Below are 24,969 nucleotides of genomic sequence, written 5' to 3' on the forward strand. Positions count from 1 at the left end.
TGCACACATCAGGAGCCATAAAGCCATCGTCTGATTTGCTTGCTGTGGAAAAACTAAACAGATGTACTAAGAGCCCTTATCTCAAGCCAGTTAAACACGTTTAAATTAGATGGATGAATGGACAACACTTCTCCATTTCACACTCTTAAAATCCTGTACAGTGTAAGGAACAGTGGATGTTATTATATTGCATTGGTAAAAAAAAAAACTAAATCTCAGACAAACTCAATATTTTGTCCCATTTTCAGTTTTACTCAGAACATATCATAATATTTGTCATTTTCTCCATTTAATTTTGTCTGTAGATCATCTGTTGTCTGACACCTTCCCTGTCCAAGGGTGTGACTCCCCCGACCTCAGTCATCACAACAAAAGTCTGCAACCACAGAGTCACTCTTTTCCCGTAGCTAAGTCCTGCAAGGCTGTGCAGTCCAATCGTAGTGCTCAGATACAAGTCCAGCTTCGGGCGAACTCACTCAAGGGTCAGGCACCATATAAGCGTAGACTCTCTGCTGAGCGGAGCCTCTCCACAGAGACTCCACCAAGTGCCAGGGACTCAGAAGGGAGTGTGTCAGCAAAGCCAGCTCGGGTGTACACGATCACAAAAGAGGTAGGGATGACTCTGGGCCAAGACAGTGAGGAAAGCCTAGAATTGGAGGTGCTGCAGGGAAGCAAGGTTGACCCACTCTCCCAAGCTCAATACCCCAACTCATCTTCCGTTGACCAGCAATCATCTGCATCTGCCCACGGGAGCCATTACCGTAGCGGTCATCACCGCAGTAACCATTACCATGGCCACCAGAAGCGCGGTGGCCCTTTGTCATCATCTCAGTCACTGCAAAGCTCTGACAGCGCCAATAACATCCGGGACTGGGGCATGAGGAAAGGAGGTTCAAGAGGTGACAGCACTCCAGACTGTGTGGCCTGCATTCGCGCTCCAAGTCAAAGCCAGCGCTCTCTGGACCTGGATATTTCATCGCGGGAGGGTGGCAAGCAGCGTAAGAAACTGGAGAGGATGTACAGTGAGGATAGAACATCTACCGATGACAGGGGTAAGGCATGTTCGAAGTAATGATAGGTCCGATGATTTTAGATAGTCATTTAGGGCCATGTAGTAGTGTCCGAACCCAGATTCAAAAACTTTATTAGAGGAATACATTCTTGCAAGCTCTTTGGTGTATTTGGGATTATGGACCATCTTGCCTGACCAGATTATGGATTTTTTTGTTTTGGCAAAAATGTTCCTGTTTGACCTGTTAATTTGTATGTATTTAGATATGATGACCAAAGTACGTATACCAAAAACCAAGATTTGTTTTTTATTATAGTGACCTTTACAGTATGTACCATTTGAGTGTATTAGCATTTCTTTGAGCATTTTATGGTTTGGAATGAATGTCTACACAGTAATGTGATGGGCTCCTCGTGATTTTGAAGTAAGATTGTTAGCCATCCTAGTTAAATTTTTTGTTACATCCTAGTTGTCATTAAATGAACAGTTTTTAATTAGCAGCCATGTAGACATGTGCCCATTTTCGGCTTCAAGGTATACCGTGGTATGAAAAAAATGGCATCATACCGTCCCTTAGGTATTGGCTATTTTTAATGTCCCAAAAATGTCTGGAGAAATCCCTCGCTTCCAGCTGCAAGCCTCAAACCTTAGAGCTGTAACTGCAATACCGTGATACCATTAAAACCATGATATTTTGGCCTAAGGTTATCATACTGTCAGAATCTCATACCGGCACATGCCTACAGCCATGTAAGAGAAATACTATAATTTTTTTAAAGACGTCTTCATTTTGACTTAGTTTTTGTTAGTTAAAACCCGACAGCATACTAAGTTTTTTGTAAATCTGAGGTTATATTTTATGTATGTCCTGCCACTGTCCCAACGTGAGCTGCATAATCCACAGCTCACACACATTATGCATGAAGACAAGTGGTTAACAGAGATTGTATGGATGGTTGAATTTACATTTTAAAAACAATCTATTATGATATACTGTAGGTCAGGGGTGTCCAAACCGGTCCTCAAGGGCTACTGTGGGTCCTGGTTTTTGGTCCTTCCAATCGAGAACAGAACGTATAACCAATGAGGTTTTTGCTAAAACAAGCAGCACCTGACTACAATCAACTGATTATCTTTGTAAGACACCAGATTGGTGCAAAGGTGTCATCCTGTTTTTTTGGAAAGAAATTCCACACACACTGTTGCCCGATGTGGAATAGTTTAAGGACTCTAGCTGTAGATATCCAATATGTTCTTGTCAAATGGAATAAATGGCGTGTCAAAAAATGTACACATGATAAACTAGTGCAAAAAAATGTGCTTAGTGTATTTGTGGACCTCATGGACTTATGTAAAACCAATGAGTTCTTCAATCTTTTTTTCCATTATAGAAGACAATTCTAACAGCTGGTTCCCCAAAGAGAATATGTTCAGCTTTCAGACAGCAACCACCACCATGCAGGCGTAAGTACTGTACAGTCTATACATATCTTTTCCCGCAATGAGTATAGTTCTTTCTAAAAAAAAAATAAAAATAAAACAAAAAGTATAATCATTATAAAATACTCTCCATCCCATACTGTTTCATTGTCTTACAATCGTTCTCTAACTGTAGATATTTAGAGCAAAAACTGCCCCCTCCAAAATATTTAAACGCAACACTGAACTCACGTAGTTTACTTATCGTTCAAGGGTGCATTAGGCTAGCCACAATAAAAGGCTAGTGTGCAATATTACTCTATTTATTTGTACAGTGGTACCTCGACATATGAATTTAATTCGTTGCAAGACCTGGTTTGTATGTGGAAAAATTTGCACTTTGAGAAGAATTTCCCCAAATAAATACATTATAATTCGAATAATTTGTTCCACAACCCAAAACCTTACGCTAAATCCTTAATGTATACTGCAGGTACAATTACAAATAACAATTACAAATAGCAAAACATAATATATTATAAATAAATCGGAATTAAAAAAAGCTTTTTTATTTTGACGTTAACTTACCGGCGAACGGAGGTCAGAAGAGACAGCATGTGTAAAGGTATAGAGGAGGATACGGTAAACCATGTTATATGAGCCATATTGACTAGCCACTTCACTCACACACACCACGCTCTTATTTTTCTATGATTGCTTCCCTCTTTCACTACTACTACCACTTGCACTAACCTTTTTAGGACCATTGATTTCTCTCACAAGAAAATCGGACGTGCTACCCTCTTGCGGGAAAATAATGAAAATCGTCGAGTCAAATTTTACGCTGCATGTCGTAAGAATCGTATGTCGATGCATTCGTATGTCGAGAGACCACTGTATTACATTTTGTCAACCAAATCAAAGGTGAAGGTTTTTGACTTTAGACTTACTGAACGTCCCTTATATAATCTTGTACTTCTGAATCTTTTCAAGAAACTAGATAATACACCATGTTACCTTACCTTTGAGTCTTCTTCTGATGCAGTCAAACTGATATCTAGTCAGTATTTGTAAGACCATGCTGTTAACTTGGCTCCTATTCTGTCTTCTTCTACTTCTCTCCCGGTGGCAAATTTCCAAATCACGACTGTAGAATATCGTGAGTAATTCCTTCCACCACCCACACTCTTTGTATCTGTCTTCCCGTTTTTTTCTTTTCAAGTCAAGTAACACATCTTTTTTCCCTCCATGTCTTCCTCACGTGCCCCTGTGCTAGTCACTCTAGTGTGTTCTCATTAGCCACATTGTTTACCAGACTGTTTATTACCATTAGAAAGCAAAGATGCAGTCATAATATTCACTATGTAGACATGCATTCATTGTCCTTCACAAGTGCATTAGTAGCTATTGTCAGTCATAATCCAACTGCAGGGTATAAATTTATATTTGAAACACAATACCACATGATTTTTATTATGCCTGACATCTAAGAGCCATTGCTGACCCCTTTAGGTTAGAATGCCAGTACCTATTAGCCAAGTCATAGAAAAGGTTTAGTTTCATTGTCAAAATTTCTTGTAGAACAAGTTAAAATAGCATCAACTAGTTACCAAAGCAATTCTCCCTGATTAATAATGTTAAACATTTTTGTTACTAGTTTACAGGTTTCTTTGCATTGTGTTCCTGTTGGTGTGCGTGTGTGTGGCTGTACAGTGCTGTACTCAAATGTATATTTTGCTATAACTTGTGCCAATCCCAGTATACCTTTACCCGATTCACCTCTTTTGAACCTAAAACGACTTACTTTGAACCCTTTTACCCTCAACATTAATACCAGTTTTTTTCCCATTTATGCCCGAACCCAACCAGAGCCAAAGGGCTTAAGTTTGCTCAGTGTCTCGATATTTTAACCCCTTGGTTTAGATTGGGTTCAGACAGACAAACCCCTTCAGGTCCAGTTGAAACAGAATTTGAACCCCAACATAACACTTTGACATCCTGGCAGGGCTTTCCGGGGCATTGCCGAGAAAAAGAGACGGAAAAGAGAGCAGGATGCAGCCACCGTGATCGAGAGGTACCATATCCTGGCTTAACTGTCCTGTCCTGTGTAGTGCAAAACCGTCCGTTTAACAGCATCCCTATTGCCCTGCAAGAAAAGCAACTAACCCCCTTTAGAATACAACATAGAATGTTGATTTTCCCCTACTACCTTAGAAGTATACAAACCTGATCATATACATTTTAAAGAGGATTGGTTTCCATTTATCTACCCTATTTTTCAGACTATAAGTTGCACCTGATTATAAGTCGCACCAGCCATAAAATAACCAACGAAGAGGAAAAAAATCATATATAAGTCGCACCGGACTATAAGTCGCATTTTTGGGGAAATTTACTTGATAAAATCCAACACATAGAACATATATGTCATTTTGAGAGGCAATTTAAAATAAAAATACAATCGAGAACAACGTGCTGAATAAGTCTACAGTATAATAATTAAAGATGTCCCGATCGATTGGCATAGATCGGGTCCGATCACGTCATTTTCAAAGTATCGGAATCGGCAAAAAAATATCGGACATGCCTTTTTTAAATATATATATTTTTTTTAATTAAATCGTTTTCTAATTGTATTTAACGTTACAGACAAAATGTCTTACACTCATCCAGAGTCTTTAGTTTTGGATTAAAGTAGGGCTATCAAATTTATGTTGTTAACGGTGGTAATTAATTATTTTTTTTAATTAATCACGTTAAAATATTTAACGCAATTAACGCATGCGCTGCACGACCCACTCACGCATTGTCGCGTTCAATCTATAATGTCGCCGTTTTACCTATATATAGGGCTAAAACGCAGCGTAAAATGAGTAGAGTGAATTTTGGCAGCCTTTAGAGCCTTTTTTAAATTGCTAAAGCCTTACAATTCCTCTCTCAATTATTATAAATATCGTGGGAAGCAATGTGGGGAAGAAAAGTAGTAGTTGATCTTTTTCATAACACCCTATGTTATTTCCCAACGCAGAGAACATATATCAATTGGTGCCACTACGCACAGTCATGGTTGCACTTCCCATCATGCATTTGGGCAGAACAGTTAAATGGCTACAGTATCATTTACTGAAAGCTCAACAAATGGCACTAGATGGCAATATTTAGTCACAATATACAAAGTCACATGTATCCTTTAAGAATTACAAGTCTTTCTATCCGTGGATCCCTCTCACAGAAAGAATGTTAATATTGTCATAATAAACAAATACAGTACTAATGTACTGTCTGTTGAATGTATATATTTGTCCGAGTTTTATTCATTTTTTTTCTTAATGCATTGCCAAAATGTATATGATCGGGAAAAATTATCGGGAATGATTGGAATTGAATCGGAGCAAAAACAAAGCAATCGGACCGGGAAATCAGGATCGGCAGATATTCAAACTAAAACGATCGGGATCGGATCGGGAGCAAAAAAACATGATCGGAACAACCCAAATAATAATGTTACATGATGCATGAACAACGAAATATGAACGTGGCCGGTATGTTAACGTAACATAGCTATTAAGAGTTATTCAGATAACTCGAGCATAAAAAACATGCTAACAAGTTTACCAAACCATCAGTGTCACTCCAAAACACCAAAATAACATGTGAAATGATATAACAATATGTTAATAATTTCACACATAAGTCGCTCCAGAGTATAAATCGCACCCCCAGCCAAATTATGAAAACAAAACTGACTTATAGTCCGAAAAATACGGTACCTGTTGTTATGTTGCATTTCGTTTCACATGAATTCAGTCAGTACTTGACTTAAGTAACTTATGGTATAGCACTAGTTTTCTTTTTAAAGATGCATTGAAGTCATTTTCAGATATTTTCAACTGTTTCATGCATAAGAAATGGTAGTGTACCCTGTTAAAGTATCGCTTTAAGCATACAGCACAGACTTTGTCAATAACACATTATTTAAATCTATAGGCTACATGATTTAAATCTATGCATGTGCATTTGCTGTGGTTTAGTTCAATACTTTTGTTGCACAGCCAGTTTTTGTCTGTCTCTTTTTTTCCCGCAATCAACCCCCCCAAACCGTTCTGCACCGACTTGTCATTTGAGACACCGTTTCCTATGCTCTAACACCTGCAAAAATCGGCCTCCTCATCTGGTCCTTAATCAACTTTTTTTTTTCTACTCCAGCCTTAACGTACCGTGTGAGTCAATGTTTTCTTTATGACAAAATAAAGGTTATTTAAGCATTTTGAAAGCAGGAGATCTTAGCGAAGTCTCGCCTCCTGACTGACATATGCCTCTTTGCATGCAAGCACACATGGAACCCCATCAAAGCGGTAGTGTGGTGTCATTAAAGAACGATTGTAGCCATGTCTCTGCAATGTGTGATGAAAGTCACCACACGCATTGCTAATGCCCATGAGCCTCCCACCGACACACCTACGTTACCGACGGCCAATCAGATCAAAGAGTATTCAAATTAGATCCAGTCAGCTACATATGAATGAGAAACCACACATCTGTAGAAGACCCCCAAAAGCATAGGCAGAGATTAAGGGGGGGGACAGTGCCCTCCCCCCGATGGCCGAAAAATGTCGTTGCATGTAGCATACCTGTCAACCACAGTCCGTTGGCAATCTTACAAATAGTGACATATGCCCTTACAACGTTGTATATAGCGTGCAATTTGAAACAAAATTAAAACTCAATTTTTAAAATAATATGAACTTATTGGTAATATTGTAACATATAACCTGGTGCAATCAAAGAACAATCAATATCTTCAGCTACATCATGATTACTAAAATTTAACAGTGACTTTTCTTATAATTGTATGTAGCACTTTTGGCAATTTCTATGTCTTGATGGCTGCACTTTATGGCACTTCAGCTCGCAGTTCAATTTTGACTTATGACAAGTGTTGTTAAACTTACTTTTAAAAAGTAATTAATTAGTTACAAATTACTTCTCCCAAAAAGTAACTGAGTTAGTAACTCAGTTACTTGAAGGTAAGAGTAATTAATTACTTGGCAAAGTAACTGGTGTTACCTTTTGTTTTTTTCATTAAAAAAAAAAAAAAAACACAAAAAAAACATAGTGACCTTTGCTATGTTTGGAAATCGTTTAATGTTGTGAATCAACTGTTAAAGTTGTTAGAATTGCTACCGTTTTTGCATTAGTTCCCTTCTGTCTACTTTCGACATGTTAAAGTTTTAAAACTGTTTCATCATTTAAAGATAGATTCAAGTCAAAATTTTGCCGATTTAGGAGTATTTTAGATAAAAAGTTACTTATGTTTGCTAGGAAGGTTCACTACAACAGAGCCTTTCTGAGAAGTCCACTGCTTCAAAATGGCGGCTGTTTATTAACGCCGCCGTCTGTCATTTCGCATGTAGTTCTATAAGCATTTGATATCTAGGTGTAGATTGTAGGCTGTCAGCTACAGTCAGGAAATATTGGAGCCACCTAGCCTAGCATCGCATTTGCTACAGCGTCACAACACTCTTCTCTCTGAGTGTCTCTGACTTTTCTCGCGTCATTCAACCAACGTAATAACGCACCGTAACGCACATTGTCTCGTTGCCGAAACAGTGACAAAATCCGAACGGAGAACAAAAAACATAATGCACGAAAAACGTACAAATTTTGAACGTACGGCGTACACATTTAAAAATCAGTGCTCACTTGTACAAATTACGCCGAAACCGTGCAACTTGACAGGTATGATGTAATTGACTTTCCTATAAATGAATTGAAAGGGTAAGTTCTGGATTTTTGACATAGGGCTTAATCTTTGAGTTAGCGGGGGTTTAATTAGTCTGTGGAGTTGATTTCAACAAATTCCGTGCAATTTGTTAGTTATTTGTTAGTTTCAGGGCTCCGTAGTTGCTAAGCTAGCATCTGATTAAACCCGTGCTTACTCGAAGATTAAGCCTAATGTAAAAAAATTCTGGACTTCCGCTTTAAAATAAAGACCTACCCAATAAAATATTGTCTATAAAAGTTGTAAACAATCAAGCAAAAAATCAAAGCAAGAATCCTTCAAAGTATTTCAACATGTGTCACGATTATTTTTCGAACAGATCATGTGACTATTACTTTAGAGACGGTCCTTTGCTTTGCTAAGCCAAAACTACACCTGAGAAGGCAAGATGGATATTTAGAATTTCTTTAAACCTAAGCGTTCAAAAGCTTCAACAACAACGGAGCTTGAACCGTGGATAGAACACAGTGTTAATATGTGTGTGTGTATATGGTGGAAAACTCTCAGGTGACTTGAAGTTCCTCTCTGAGACCCTCCATTTAGCCAACTTTCTGGTCCGAAATGCATGTGTGATGCATCATTGGAAAGCTTAAAATCTCAATTTTCTGAGGGAACAAAATTTTTGAACAGGAGGGCATTTTAAAAAAAAAAATTAACAGCAAAATCCTAACTGGAGGCGAGAGCACTCGAGAGCAGAACTAAAGACGCCATGATTTTAACGAGATATTATCACGTACTTACCTTGTTTCGATCCAAAAACTCCATGTAGCATGTATCACCGAGTGTCAAGACACAACTGTGAATGGCCACAGCCGGATTTTTTTTTATTTTATGAGTGAAACATGGTGATATAACAAGGGTCGCGATGCAGAAATCGCAGACAACAAGGAGTGGTTGAGATTTTCTTTTTCATATAATTACCCTTTTAAATGTTATTTTTCTTTTTTGTTTGTTTGTTCGTTTGGGTCGATTATTTGTCATCTAACATTGGGGAAAATGCAACAGTAACAAAACCAATACAATTAAGCGATAGTTATGAGGTACATATCCGTGACTTTTTTACAGACACCAAATTTTTTATTGTGACGTATTTTGTTTAAAAGTTTAAAATATGCGAGTGAATAATTTTTTAAAGTTTTTTTTTTTTTAAACAAAATATTAGACATCAATTAATGTATCTAAGCTAAAAATGACAGACATTTCGAATAATAAAGATAATTACTTACCTTCTTTTTATGGCTAGGTTGAAACAAAAGCAGTCGCGCGACGTCTGTAAACGGGGGTTTTCACGGTAAAACGGACAAATTAAAAATAGTTCGGAGCCTTGGTGCTCCATGAATCTGCTATGGCAGCATATAAACATATTGTTCTATCAAACACAACAGTTCTTTTGGCTTAAAATACAGCCGTTTATTTTAAAGATGGATGCAAGAGCAGAAACTGTTTTTTCAGTCTTGTCTGTGTTTTCCACCATATGTATATGTCTTCTTCTGGTAAATAAATTTTATTGCTGATACTGTATTTTGGGGTCATCAACAAGTTTTGCCCCCCCCCCCTCAAAGTCAAACTCCGCCTATGCCCAAAAGGCCCGACTAGAGTCGCTTAAAAAAATGACATTTTGGGCACTCTCAATGCAAATTATTTTGCAAACCTAGTAAAATGTCATCCAAAGTTATGAAAAATAATGTATAAAAAAAAACAAAATACAAAAAGAAAACTTTAGTGCCCCTTTAAAATAAAGTATTGACCAAAATTGAAGAGTCTTAAATGAACTAGCAGCAGCACGTTGGAATCCTGGTTCAAACAATGCCTCACAGTTCTGAGCTCAAGCGTCCAAAACTGGGCTCCAGCCTTCTTGTTTGGAGTTTTTTTTTTGCATGTTTCTCTGTGTACTCCTGTTTCTTTTTGTGCCCCCACATCCCAAAAATATACATGGCAGGTTAACTAAACGCTAAAAATTGTGCATAATTTCAAATGGGACTTAAAAACAGGTTTCTTTGCACGCTGCAATAGGCTGGCAACCAGTTCATTAATGTACCCTGCCTTCTGCCCATAGTCTGATTTAAACTCTATATTCTCTTCACAATTGCCCTGTGATTAATTGGCACTCCATCCATTGCTTTTTGCCTAAAGTTAACAGTGATAAGACGATTTCATATACCACGATAATAGAAAATATTTGAATTCTATTCGTCAAGACTCCGAAATATTTGGAGAACTGACAGTTTTAAATATAACCCTATGTTTAAACTTTTGATTGATTTGAGATGCATTTCACAGCCTTTATTAGCATCTGCTTGATTGTGTTTGCGTCTGCCTTTGTTTTTGTCTTATCGGCAAAAAAAAAAAACAACACTATGTTGAGATCAGGGCACTGACCAGGTCAAATGCTTGGACCTAACTGTCCAAAGCATATACGGCTATTCCTTCTTGACAAGATGAGCTAAGGTGGTAATTTGGTGTTTTAAAGGGACATAGTGTCCTGGTTGTTGCTGTCTGTTTTAAGAACTGTCTATTGGGGTGTGTGTGTATTTGTCAAGGAGTTGCCTTTCAACTTATTCAAACGAGACTTAAAAAAGTGTCTTTTAGCGACTGATATGTGTCTGTGTGGGTGTGCGTGCGTGCGAGTACGTGTTCATACTGCAAAATAGCGTGCTTTTAAAAGAAAGGTGCCTCTCAGTCAGCTTTACAAATTATGAATATGTGAATATACAAGTTTTCTTTTTTTTCTCTTTTTCAAAGGTCACAGCGAGGTTTGGGCAAATACTTCGCACACGCGTTGGCATAAGTTTGACTCTAGACTTGTGGTGTGGGTGTGGAATGATTTTAAAAGATGTTGTCACTCTGTAAAAACAGTTTGCTGACTGACAGCTCCTCCTCTCCTCTGAGTCATCCTGCTATTTTAGGCTGAGAAGTCATGACTACTGCAATCAGCACTTACATGTCTTTGACTATTTAGTCTAAGGGCCCGTCGTTCTAAGAATTAACAAATACTAAAACTTAAATCCGTGGTCAAAAGTTTTGAGACTCTTCACCATTCAATGGGAATAGAAAGTGTCTCAAAACATTTGACCAAAGGTGTACAACTGAGTGATAATGTGGTAACAATCAGTGACGCATGTCATCACCTCTTTTGACCAACAGCATCAGTAAACAAGTTTGTTTGCCATGATTCTTTTGAATTTTCTTCATCTTTTAAAGCAGGGGTCCCCAAACTACGGCCCACGGGCCGGATATGACCCACCTCCACATTTTGTCCGGCCCCCTGAACATTTTTTAATTTTTTTTTTTTTTTTACTTGTGGTATTTATTTCCTGGCTTTTTCTGTGAAAAACCCAGAGAGGGTTATTTGGTTATATTATATTATATTATATTATATTATATTATATTATATTATATTATATTATATTATATTATATTATATTATTATTATTTGTTTTTTTGTTTTTTTTACTTTTGTTCTGTGACGAATCCAGAAAGGGTTATTTGATTGTGGCTTTCTGAAAAACAATACATTTTTACATTTTTTTTTTTTACATTTTAGATTTTTACATTACTCCTGCAATCGTCACACTTTTTCTGTTACAAACTGACCCTCATCAGAGAAGGAAAAAGTTATGTGGCCCTCACAGGAAAAAGTTTGGTAACCCCTGTTTTAGAGCCCTGAAAATCATTGGTACTGTTACCGATGTTTGGTTTAGTGACTGTCGTATGTTTCTGGGTTGTTTTTTAATTTGGTATTGGTATGCAAGAACATTTTTTTTTAAATGACTGATTGGGGATTTTAGGCTACAAAATTTGCACATTCAATTATAAATTTCCCTCCCATTTATTTTGGTAGTAATAAATCCAGCGTATAGAGAAAAAGTAGAACAAGATTGGACTGTGTGGTTTAAGTTGAACTTCCAAAGCGCTGAACAATCCCTTTCAGGCAAGTCATGATGAATAATAAAGCACTTTCAGGCTGTACCTTGTTCCTTTTGGAAACCTCTTTCCGCCAGCCCTCTAGTCCATTCCTCAGTAGTTTTTGTCTTTTTTCCAAACATATTTGAAATATTGTCTTTGAAGGGAATAAAATCAGATCACAGACATTGCAATTAGGGACTTGACTATGTAGGTACACACCCCGCAAAGCACACAACCATGTGGAAAGGGACGACTACAAGAAGTTATTTTTATTGGGTGAGTGAGGTGATTTGACATTTTTGATGGAACCTCATTGATTAACACTCATCATTTAAAGGGGTAAAAGGCTCCTTGTAAATCAATCATTTTTTTGTGGACCCATCAGCAAGCAGCTTCTGCATAATGTCTGCTCATTACCTGTGGCTTCATCTTTTCAAAAGTGTTTACAGTACATCTGTACCTTTGTTTATGCTGGATGTTCCTAACATACACCGTTTCCTTGTTTTCTGTTCGCAACCATGACAGAAACTTTCGCAAACACCTTAGGATGGTTGGCAGCCGAAAGATCAAGGTCCAGAGTAAGTAAATCTGTGTCTGTCTTTATGTTTGACTATTAGTTCATCAGGAATTAACCATTTAATTGGACATGTATTATGAATAACGTACACGACCACACAAATTGAAACCTGTTAATCGTAGGCTCGAGGGACCAAGCCTAACAGAGAATAACGAATATTCACAAATAATTTACATGTCCCTTAAAATGATAGAATAAAAAATATATGCCTATTATTACAGTAATGCTTTCTTTGAGAAGCAATGGGTTCCTCTCTTCCCCCAAACAGTCTATGCTATTGCATTTACAGTATAAACACAGCTACAGTATGACCACTCCATGGTATCTTAGCAGCACTATAGCTTGACCTGTGACGTGCTTTGCATTAACTTACAAATGTCATATTCCATAAAAGTCAGTCTTTAATCAATACGCAACAAATTGAATTACCATGCAATGTTAGCGTAAAACACTGAAGACTTATCACCCATAAGTGTGACACTTTCTTAGACTGAGGATCTGAGCTCCTACTGCATGAATGTTAAAGGATATGTGAATAACTGTCTTTCTCTTGAAATTGTCAGCCTATGCTGATCGCAGAGCCAAGAGTTTTAACCGTTCATGGAGTGACCCCACCCCTGTCAAGCCTGACTCGCTGCATGACTCCAGAGACAGTGAGTCAGCACCCTCTCCATCACTCACTCCCATGGGCAGACAAAAACAACAGTTATTCTACTGTATGCTGCAAGCTAACACGAGAAGAATATATTTGAATATTTCACAAGAACAGTGAAAATGTGCTTCAACAAATACAGCTACTCCTTAAAAGTATGGGCAAGGCTGCTTTATGTATATGCTGGTAGGTTTTGTAGAATTCTGAGAATCCCTGCACAGACTCAAGCATGATGTATAGATGAACAAAAGAATTATTTTGCATCAAAACCAGATAGTGGAGCTTTTCGATTGGGGTAGTCGAGCTGGTGTGAGGCGACGAAGCTGATCAAGTTCATTGAGCAAACTGTGGCCACTCCACTCGCCTGACCTCCAACCTGCAATCAAAAAAAAAAAAAAAAAAGCTGCACACCTGCCCAAGATGGCCCAAGTCTCAGGAGGGAGGGGCAGAGGCTATAGCATATGCTGCATTCAGATACAGTGATCCCTCGCTACTTCGCGCCTCAAACGTCGCGCCCTCAGTCCATCGCGATTTTTTTTTTCAATTAAAATAAAAAATGATACAGATGAGCTGTCCCGAGCCGATCACGTAGTCTCACTCTCTCTCCCTCCCCCTGCTCTTTGTTCGTCAGGCAGTGCACTGGAGTTGCTTATTAATGTTAACGATGATTGACAGATGTTTTGGTTTGATTTTGCCAAAGACACGAACCTCAAAAGCGCCGCATTGGTCAATCATCATCTAACTTGTTAAACAGTTGCTGTGGCAACTCATTGTGGGCAGCTTGAGCGGATTTGAGTGGACTCACTCTATGAAGTATTTAATAAAGCCAAGCATTTATCTATTACTTTATTCTTGTTTAAAATTAATTCCGTGGGACAGTAACATGTTATAACCTTAATATATACTATATATTATAATTATATATGTAATAAAATATATATATGTTATAAACATATTATAATCATTACCATTTTTTGGACTATAATTCGCAGTTTTTTTCATAGTTTGGCTGGGGGTGCTACTTATACTCAGGAGCGACTTATGTGTGAAATTATTTTTATATCATTTCACAGGTTATTTTGGTGTTTTGGAGTGACACTGATGGTTAAAAAAAACTGATGTTAAACTTGTTAGCATGTTCTTTATGCTATAGTTATCTGAATAACTCTTAATAGCTATGTTACGTGAACATACTGGGCACATTCGCATTCTGTTGTTCATGCATCATGTAACATTATCATACTGTACGCTTATTCAGCATATTGTTCTATATTGTGTTTTTATTTTAAATTGCCTTTAAAAATGAAATATCTGTTCTATGTGCTGGATTTTATCAGGTATATGTCCCCCAAAAATGCGACTTATACTCCAGTGCGACTTATAAATGTTTTTTTCCTCTTAATTGGGCATTTTATGGCTGGTGCGACTTATACTCAGGTGCGACTTATAGTCCGAAAAATACGGTACATTTGAAGTGCTCAAAAACCATTAATTAAAATATATATAAAAGTTGTTTGTTTGTTTTTTTTTTAGATTGGGGAAAATGTGAAAAAAACGTGTCTTATATGTATCCCCTTTCCAATGCTAAATATGAATAAATAATTTCAACACACAAATTTTTTTTTTTTTTTTTTTTTTTGAGGGGGGTGCGCTACTTCGCCGTTTTTCACTTATCGCAGCGGGTTCTGGTCCCCATTGCCCGCGAAAAACGAGGTATCATTGTACAATGTATATGTTGCCTTCATATATAAAATAACTTGTGTGCTGTACATGATTATTGATTGAGATGATTATATGAAGTTTATTTGAAATGCATAGCATTGCTCTCCAAAACCACTTAACTCTTGACAGTTGTTTTTTTTTTCTTTACATCTAAAAAAAACATTTTAAAAATGTAGCATGTGTTTTAGTTCGATAAAAATGAGAGCATGAATACTGTATTAAGACTTAAAGGCTTTTCATTGGACAGTGAGAGGTTGCATAGAGGGAGTAAAATAAACTAGAATTCTTGCAGCTCTTCCACATTACATAGAGTACACATACCGTAGATACATATGTAAAGATATCTAGGTCTCATGATTTGATATTGCACAGAAACTATTAAATCTTATCGAGAAAGACAATACAAAAGAAAAAATGTTTTTGCTTCTTAACTTCCTTACTACCATCAAACTTCGTGCAATTGATATTGAAAAATGTCATTTCATGATTGTTACACCCCTAATATAAGCTCTTTTTGTAATTGGCATTCACTGCTTGTGTGAATGTAGAATGTTTTTCAATATTTATTCCATCTGGGTAATTTATTTTATTGAAGATGTTTTCATCTGTCTTAAGTTATTAAAGAGGTTTTTGTTAACCCTCCATTCTTCCCAAATGAAATTTCAAGTGTAGATGCACTGTTAAATGATGCACAAACTCTTTAATCCTGTCTGTTTTATCCTTTCATCTCAACCTTTGTTCGTGCATGTTTTTGTTTGTGCCTGTGAGCCAGGTGGCGATCTCCAGACCTCGTCAGGTACCCTCAATGAAGGGTTGGATGAGGATGCTGATTGGGGAGATGAAAGAGAGCTGGAGAGAGTAGCCTGCGAAGGAGATGACTTCATCCCACCTAAAATCATTGTAAGGATCCTAATTCACTTTTCATTAATCCTAGAGTTATTTAATAAATATGGCTCTTAGTGTAAAATATGACATTTTTCTTCATATAATGCAGTCAGGGGAATTGATCTTTCACTTTCTCTTGGTCTCTGCATGTTTATTTGCCTCCCACAGCTTATATCTTCCAAGGTCCCAAAAGCAGAATATGTTCCTAACATCATTCGTAGAGATGACCCTTCAATCATTCCGATTCTTTATGTGAGTAGAAGACATTTAAAAAAATAATCTTTGTAATGCTCTGCTTATTGTGTTAAAACATGGTGTACTTCTCCCCTTTTTACCAGGATCATGAACATGCTACATTTGATGACATCCTTGGTGAGTATGAGAGGTACAAAGTTGAAGAGGATAGGGTGGCATATTTCTAGTTTTTGAGACGCAATGATGATTCATTGTTTGACGTGATACTGTCAAGGGACAGACTACGTATGTGTTTCATCATTTGAGTGGCGAAAAATGACACCTCTCTCTCTTGGTGGTCTCTCTCTCCTTCACACTTTGACACTCAGAGGAGATCAAGAAGAAGCTGTCCGCCTACAGAAAAGGCTGCAAGATTTGGAACATGCTTATTTTCTGCCAGGTGAGTATATTATCTATATTGTGTATATATTCTGTATTATAGGGTTGTAAAAAGTCATATAACATACAGTGGTATGAAAAAGTATCTGAACCTTATGGAATTTCTCACATTTCTGCATAAAATAACCATCAAATGTGATCTGATCTTTGTCAAAATCATACAGATGAAAAAACAGTGTCTGCTTTAACTAAAACCACCCAAACATTTATAGGTTTTCATATTTGAATGAAGATAGTATGCAAACAATGACAGAAGGAGGAAAAATAAGTAAGTGAACCATCACATGTAATATTTTGTGGACCCCCTTTGGCAGAAATAACTTCAACCAGATGCTTCCTGTAGCTGCAGATCAGTCTGGCACATCAATCAGGAATAATCTTGGCCCATTCTTCTCTACAAAACTTCTGTAGTTCAGATTCCTGGGATGTCTGGCATGAATCGCTGATTTTAGGTCGTGCCACTGGATCTCAATGGGGTTCAAATCCGGACTTTGACTTGGCCACTCCAGAACGTGTATTTTGTTCTCCTGAAGCCATTCTCAAGTTTACTTCTGTGTTTTGGATCATTGACTTGTTACAGCATCCATCCTCTTTTTAGCTTTAAATGTCTGACAGACGGTCTCAGGTTTTCCTGTAAAACATCCTGATAAACTTTTGAATCATTCTACCATTAATTATTGCAAGTTGTCCAGGCCCTGAGGCAGTAAAGCAGCCCCATATAATGATGCTCCCTCCACCACGATTTACGGTGGGAATGAGGTGTTGATGTTGGTGAGCTGTTCCATTTGTGTGTTACCACCAAACAATTCAACTTTGGCTTGATCAGTCCACAAAATATTTTGCCAAAACTTCTGTGGAGTGTCCAAGCCCCTTTTTGCAAACATTAAACGAGCAAAAATGTTTTTTTTTTTTTTTTTTTTTTTTAGAAAGCAGTGGCTTCCTCCGTGGAGTCCTCCTGTGAACACCATTCTTGGCTATAGTTTTACTTATAGTTGATATTGGACTGTGCCAATGATTTCTGTAAGTCTTTAGCAGACACTCTAGGGTTCTTTTTTTTACCTCTCTGAGTATTCTGCGCTGAACTGTTGGCATCATCTTTGGTGGACGGCCACTCCTTGGAACACAAGCAACAGTGGCAAACTCTTTCCATTTGCAGACAACTTCTCTGACTGTCGATTGATGAACATCCAGACTTTTAGAGATGGTTTTGTATCGTTTCTTTATACAAATCAACAATCCTTGATTGCAGGTCTTCAGGCATCTCTTTTGACCGAGCCATGATGCATATAAGACAGTGCTTCTCATCAAAATAATTCTTACGAGGTGTGTGTTTAATAGTGGGCAGGGCAGCTTTAAACCGCTCATCAGTGATTGGCCACACACCTGACTTTAATTCTTTGGTAAAAATTGGTTTCAATTGCTCTTTAAGTCTCCTTAGGCATAGGGTCCACTTTCTTATTTTTCCCCCTTCTGTCAATATTAGCCTGTTATCCCCATTAAAAAATGAAAACCTGTAAATGTTTGGGTGGTTTTAGTTAAAGCAGACAATGTTTTTACATCTGTGGGATTTTGATGCATATCAGATCACATTTTATGGTGATTTTATGCAGAAATGTGAGAAATTCCAAAAGGTTCAGATATTTTTTCATACCACTGTATGCTTATGTTATTAAAGCAATAATGGGCATATGAAAGCAACTAACTAATAATTTAGCAGCTCACTGACTAAACGTATTGTGGCAAGTTCAATGTATTGTTTTGTGAGTGAAACATTATTACTTCAAACTCAAAATTAAAATTTTATAGTTAAAAAAATTACATTTTTGGCACTGAAAGGGTACTAATACTTTGCATCTAATAGCCCTGTGAGTTGGCCAAAAAAATCCTCTTTTAAAATCAGTTCTGTTGTCTACTTGTATGTTTACAAAGTCCAAAGTTGTGACTAGTGCCAAAACAAATAATTTGTTCCATTCTACCTTTTGGTTGCATAAAAAGTGATGATAAACTGTATTTGTGTCATAAGCTTGGAAGTTATCTCTCCGCAGGGAGGACCAGGTCATTTGTATCTATTGAAGAATAAAGTGGCCACTTTCGCCAAAGTGGAAAAGGAAGAAGATATGATCCAGTAGGTTTTTTTTTTTTTTGTTATGTTTACAGTATTCCTAGATAAAAATATGAATTTGAAGGTATACAGCCAAATTTATGTCCTATCACATCCCCCCATTATGAGCCTCTTGCATATTTAAAAAATACTAGACTTTAGTAGTGCATTTGATCATTGAAATAATTTACAATCTAAAAGAATAGTTTTAAAATACCCAACTAATTTCCTGTTGTTTGTTTGGGGTCAAAGCAGCATACATTTATTAATCAGTATGTTTTAATTGTATATGCAGTTTCCTTGTTATTGACGCGTTACCTGTCATTGTAGCTCCATATTTTTTCCCCAAGCCTTCTTTCAAGCTCTCTTTCATAATTTCCTCTTCTGCTCCCAACCCCATTGTTCTTGATTTCATAACCTCTCTTCTCTACTCAGGTTCTGGCGGCAGTTGGGCAGACTAATGAGTAAGCTCAACCCTGAGCCTAATCTTATCCACATCATGGGCTGTTATGTGCTTGGGAGTGCAAATGGAGAAAAGGTAATCAGTCTTGGTATTGTGTCTTTAAAACTCATGGAAATAGAACTTGTACGTGCAACCTTTTAATATCAATAAAAGCACAAACACCTAAAATAACCCATTATGTGTGCATGCAGAGCATGCTTAGTCAGTATAACTGTGAGAACAAATACACACATGCTCAATGCTGCCGTATGATGTGAACAGCAGTGTGAAGAATATCAGTTGGCGGGCCTTTGGCTTTAGCTTTCTCTCTTGATAAAATAATAAACCATTGGATTGGTTTAAAGGAACAGACAAAACCTAGTGTAAATGACAGCGCTGCCATTTTGGGGCAAATGTAGTCAGTCAAAAAGAAACACAAACAACAACAAGAAATACGTTGAACACCTACACTAACTATTAACATGTTGGTCCCTATCGTAAGCTAGATGTATTTCCGGTTGACACCATGTGGGGGGCCTGTTGACCAGGGAAAGAAGGGGAGGAGACGGGGGAGTCTCTAAACTAAGTGATTGGGAGGGGTAGAGTATACACAAATCAGCTCTGTGATCTAGAATCCAGTAATCGTGTGAATCCCTTGTGAGCGTAAGCCCGTCGGCAACTGACCCTACATCGCCCCATTGTCAATCCAGGCACTGGGACCTCCCACCCGAATGCGCCCAATCACTTCCAGCCACACGCAAGCCCCACCAAACACGCAAAAGCCACGCAGACGAGCGCAAACCCAGGGCCACAGCCCCCACCAAGACAGCCCTGGGAGGGAGTGAGGACAAGGGGGTGTCGGGGGGATGGTGCACCGCAGCCTTTTTCAAAGCTCAGCAAAGGAGCCATCTTCACCCCCCCCCCAGGATCCAGGGTGGTTCCCCGGGCCACCCACGCTCCTATCAACTGTCCTTCAGGGATGGGAAGAGGGGACGCACCATCTAAACTGTTAAAAAAAAAATAATAATAATGTAAAGGGGGGGGGCAAAAAAGGAGGAAAAACGTTTAAATCAGAGTTAATGTGTACACGTTTTGAAAAGTATTTAATAAAAAAAAGTTTAATTAAAAAAAAAGCACAAAAACACACAAAAAAGGCTTAGGACCTTAAGGGTGAAATTATACAGTTTTAAATTTAGCATGACAGATGTTAATTTTATTCTAGTAATTTTTGTATTAAAAATACATTGCTGATAATTATTGTTTTTCGTCACGTTATATCACTCAAATATGTACCTAATTAGTTCAGTTTTGAGTAAAATTATTATAATATTATAATTATAACAAAAAAAATAAAAAAAAACACACTTCACACCACAAAAATAAATAAAAGGTTATCGGCCCGCCGGCTCTACCAATGAGATGTCCTTTATTGTTTTTTTTTCTGGACGTTGGCACCCTAGATAGAACAAAGTGACAAAGAAATCAATGTGGGGTGGAATTGTTCATCATACTTTTGGACTGTTATACTACATATTAATGACAACTATTCTGATGTTTACACACTCTTCACGATAGATTACAATGTTTAAAGCCACGTTTAGGGCACAGCAAGTAAACGTTGATAGACTCGAACCCAGTTATGAAGAAGCAAAAATAAAATAGGCATACTCTCTGTTACTGCCAAACTACTGCAACATAGAGCAAAATAAGTTGTAAAAAATACACAACATTCTCCTTTTCTTTACATCACGTTGTAAGCAACTATTTAAGTGACAACATCGTCACTATAGCCTAGAAAATGGTGGTTTTAACTTACTTCACTCACGCATAATGGCATACTATCTGAATTACCCGCATTTTTAATTTGACATTTAAAAATGTCTAAGAGCAATTTTGTCTTCGTCTTGGAAATATTGTCTTTTATTGATGTTTTTCTCCACAATTACACAGCAAAAAATGAAATTATGTCGTTTTGTCTTGCTTCAAATTTTAATGGAGAATCTTTCCACTGGCATGCTCTTGATCAAAAAGTGTTCTTGCGCTTAAGTGAGGAAGTGTTCGCACTGATGTAAATGATGACCTTTTTAACACCTTGGCTGCCTGGTAACTGCCTATATCCTGCTGTCAGGTTGCCGCCCAACACATGCAGGGAAGGACAATGAAAAAAGGAAGACTCTCTCTCACACAAATATACACTACACTATGGCATGACAGGAAAATAGACCCCCACTGACGCTCATTGACGCCCACTCACTTAATATATGGACTAACTGACCCTTGTTGCAATTACGTGCTCACACATTTACTTACAGACTCCTACCTCCTTCAGAACCTGTGCTATAGCCCATCCACCCCCACAGAGTCAAATGAACACTTGCAATATGCAGGCGACTCACACATACCACATATGCACGTTCCCACACAATCAAATGTTGTTTCATCTTCTTCTCTTACAGATGCTGTGCAAGAATTTGCATAGTATGAGAGTGTGTAAAGCTTTACTCTATGTGTACAAACCAATCTAAATTTTAAAAAAGGAATTAAAACTTGATATCAAGCACTCAAGGATTTTGCAGCATGTCGCATGATATATGCATGATATGCATAATATATGGTCTGCAGATTAAAAAAAAACACTTTACTGGAACAGCAAAAGGGGGGTTCAAGAAACGGTGGGCCATTTTCACTAACAAACTCAATTTACATATTTTTTGCTCTGGAAAATGAAAATGACATTAATTATCATCAATCAATTTTAAAGAAATATGTTAATAATGACTCATCCCTAAAACAACAGCTTTTCATTGGCAAAATTAAAATGTAATTGTTTTCAGAAAACATTTCCAATGAATTTCTCCATGCATTCACAATGAGAGAATTAATGAACGAGAAAAGGAGCTTGCTCGCACACTGTTTCTTGGCTATGCTGGGAAAGTAGAAACCTGAATATTTTCAGAGACTGTCATAATCATTAAAACGTGCACTATTGGTTGCTTGCTGTCAGTGGGTTAATTTTACGCAAGAGGTCCAAGGTTTCTGCAATTCCTCCTCATGGAATTATCCGGATATTTAGGTTGAACTATTTTTTGGGGCGTGTTATTACACCTAACCACAATGCGTAGACTTCACAATGACACTGACGGGACACGAGGCGCGGGGCCGATTAATAGGGGGCCTGCATTGTTGGCGTGGCCCTCAAAGCTGACCGAGTGGAATCACAGACAATAGAACTTTTTTCATTGAAAATTCTTGTGAATAAATGCTTAAATCCCTGAATTCTTTATAGATATGGATGTAAAACACTCTTGATTCTTGGTTACAAGCAAAACAAAACATGCAGTTAGCATTTATTTTACGTAAATATGTCGAAGTACGATCCTAGTCTGTCAGTCAATGTGGCGGCTGCCATATGTAAATAGAGCTTTTCCGGTGAAAATTCTTGTGAATAAATGCTTAAATCCCTGAATTCTTCATAAATAAGGACGTAAAACAAGTCTTGATTCTTGGTTAAAAGAAAAAAAATGTGCAGGTAGCATTTATGTTTAACCTAAATAAGTCGAAGTACGATGCTAGTCTGTCAGTCAATGTGGCGGCTGCCATATGTAAACAGAGCTTTTCAGGTGAAAATTCTTGTGAATAAATGCTTAAATGCCTAAATTCTTTATAGATATGGACGTAAAAGAGTCTTGATTCTTGGTTAAAAGCAAAAAGACCGTGCAGGTAGCATTTAGTTTACGTAAATATTGCGAAGTATAATGCCATTGCCGCAGCGGCTAATTTCTCCCATTGATTTTTTTCACAACATTTCAAATTGCATGCATGGTATGAAAAATATAATATAATTACTTTGATTCCTCGAACTAACCACCCCTGAGACATTCCTTCCTGTTTGTATGCGGTACAGCTTTCGTACTCTTTCAACATAAATCCGGTGTTGGACCGCTGCATGTATCGCTGAGACAGACTGCGAATAACTGAAGCGGATTGTGGGATTGCCCCCTACTTAAAGGCGTGGCGTCGAATCTGACCCGTCAATATCATTATGACGTCATTGCACAATGCATCTATTAGGCATGCTTGTATTTGCTTGAAGGTTCCAATTTTTTTTCCAAATATCACTGAAATTTTCACTGCTATCCCCCCAAGTTCAAATACTTTGGTAGTAATAGTTTAGTCTATTACCATGAATTGAGGTCAATGTCTTAATTGTGAAGTTACATTTGTTCTTATTTGGATTTTGGAACATAGATTTTTATTGCATTATTTTATAAAATAATGATAATAATAATAATGATGATAAAATATATTTTTTTCAATTGAAAAAACAATCAAATATCTGAAGTCAAATATCGTTTTTTTTTTTTTTTTTTCTTAATAATAATAATAATTTTAGAGCTTTAATTGTGATGCTATGACACCACAATATTTTGGCTCTTGGTTATTGTACCATTTGAATGTAATATGGGCCCTGCCTGCGAAACGATCATATGTATATTACCAGTGGTGGGTAGAGTAGCCAAAATTTTTACTCAAGTAAGAGTAGCATTACTTCAAAATAATATTACTCAAGTAATAGTATTCATCCATAAAAAGTACTCGAGTACAAGTGAAAAAAAGTATTCGGTGAAAAGAATACTCAAGTAATGAATAACATTGTGAGTAACTGCTAACAATGTCTGACATTTTTAAAACAATGGGTTTTTTTTTTCTTAGCACAGCATCATCTATATGAACTGTTATCATTATACTGTATTACAGCCTATTCCATGACCATATTAGGCCCAAAAAAAAAACGCAAAATTCATTGAATTCGATGAGAGAAGTACACAGAAATGAAGCATCACCCAAAGAGCATGACCCTCTTGTGGAGAAAACACATTTCCTACCATGAAATTAAAACGATTATACCTCCAGATTTCCACGGTCTATTGGTATCAAATAAAAACTGGGAGAGATGTTCAATTCCGCCCTTTCAAGTAATGTTGACTCTGTCAAATAGATTAATTTTTATAGCGCTTTAAAGACATCGTGTGATTGAACAGGCTAGCGTAATTACAGGATTTCCAGCCAGAAGCTTGTGTTTACGTCTAATTGGTAAAATGGAGTCATGTGATTGTTGCGACATCTCATTGGTGAAACTGGTAGCTGGTCATTGTCGGCATCTCCGGCAAAAATAAAGTCAAATCTAATATGTAGAATAAAGTAGCGGATAGCCCAAAATAGCGGCGTAAGGTTAGCGTTTCTTCACACATTTACTCAAGTAAAAATACAAAGTATGTCGTGGTAAATCTACTCTTAGTACATTTTTCTCAAAATGTTACTGAAGTAAATGTAATGCGTTACCATCTACCTCTGTATATTCAAGTACAGACATTATTTTTTACCTTGTCCCACTATCACATTTTTGCATCTAGAAGGCAGCAGTGACAATGCAATTTGGTATCTCGTAAAATGCTGTGTCATATGCTCATCTGCTTTGGAGGAAAATGTTTTGAAATTCAAGGTGGTCTAATGTCAAGTTTCCAAAAACTTTTTGGGATACATTCCTGTCTTGAAGCGTTAACCTTCACAAAAGGACACTTTGATGTTTCCTATGTTTATAGCTGCATCTTCCAGGAAGGTGACAGTGTGGAATAAAATCAAGGGAAATTAATGTATTTCTCCCTTGGCAGCAGTGTTGTTTTTGGCAGGCGTTTTAATATTCTTCTTAGTCTCAGTCTTTTGGACGGTAATACTTATTAGTCTTAGTCATATTTCGTATCTCAAAATGTGTTTGTCTTCGTCCAGTTTATGTTGACGAAAACTCAAAACTAATTTCGTCTAGGTTTAGTCGACGTT

At 37.3% G+C, this 24,969-nt stretch overlaps 1 protein-coding gene across 3 annotated transcripts in view; it reads left to right on the plus strand.

Annotated features, from left to right (window-relative positions):
* Nucleotides 1-24,969, plus strand: part of LOC130913869 (NMDA receptor synaptonuclear signaling and neuronal migration factor) — a 46,968-nt gene that overhangs the window by 16,385 nt on the left and 5,614 nt on the right. The window contains exons 3-13 of one of the 3 annotated variants that reach the window (XM_057832777.1): nt 306-1,052; nt 2,404-2,476; nt 3,585-3,590; nt 12,645-12,697; nt 13,260-13,349; nt 15,843-15,970; nt 16,124-16,207; nt 16,294-16,327; nt 16,519-16,589; nt 18,634-18,713; nt 19,125-19,227. In XM_057832777.1, the coding sequence (XP_057688760.1) occupies nt 306-1,052; nt 2,404-2,476; nt 3,585-3,590; nt 12,645-12,697; nt 13,260-13,349; nt 15,843-15,970; nt 16,124-16,207; nt 16,294-16,327; nt 16,519-16,589; nt 18,634-18,713; nt 19,125-19,227 (1,469 nt within the window). Of the gene's footprint in view, nt 1-305; nt 1,053-2,403; nt 2,477-3,584; nt 3,591-4,436; nt 4,506-12,644; nt 12,698-13,259; nt 13,350-15,842; nt 15,971-16,123; nt 16,208-16,293; nt 16,328-16,518; nt 16,590-18,633; nt 18,714-19,124; nt 19,228-24,969 lie in introns of all 3 variants that reach the window. The other 2 variants (XM_057832776.1, XM_057832778.1) reach the window with 2 other exon arrangements.

This window comes from Corythoichthys intestinalis, chromosome 3 (assembly GCF_030265065.1).
Source record: "Corythoichthys intestinalis isolate RoL2023-P3 chromosome 3, ASM3026506v1, whole genome shotgun sequence".
Lineage (NCBI taxonomy): Eukaryota > Metazoa > Chordata > Actinopteri > Syngnathiformes > Syngnathidae > Corythoichthys > Corythoichthys intestinalis.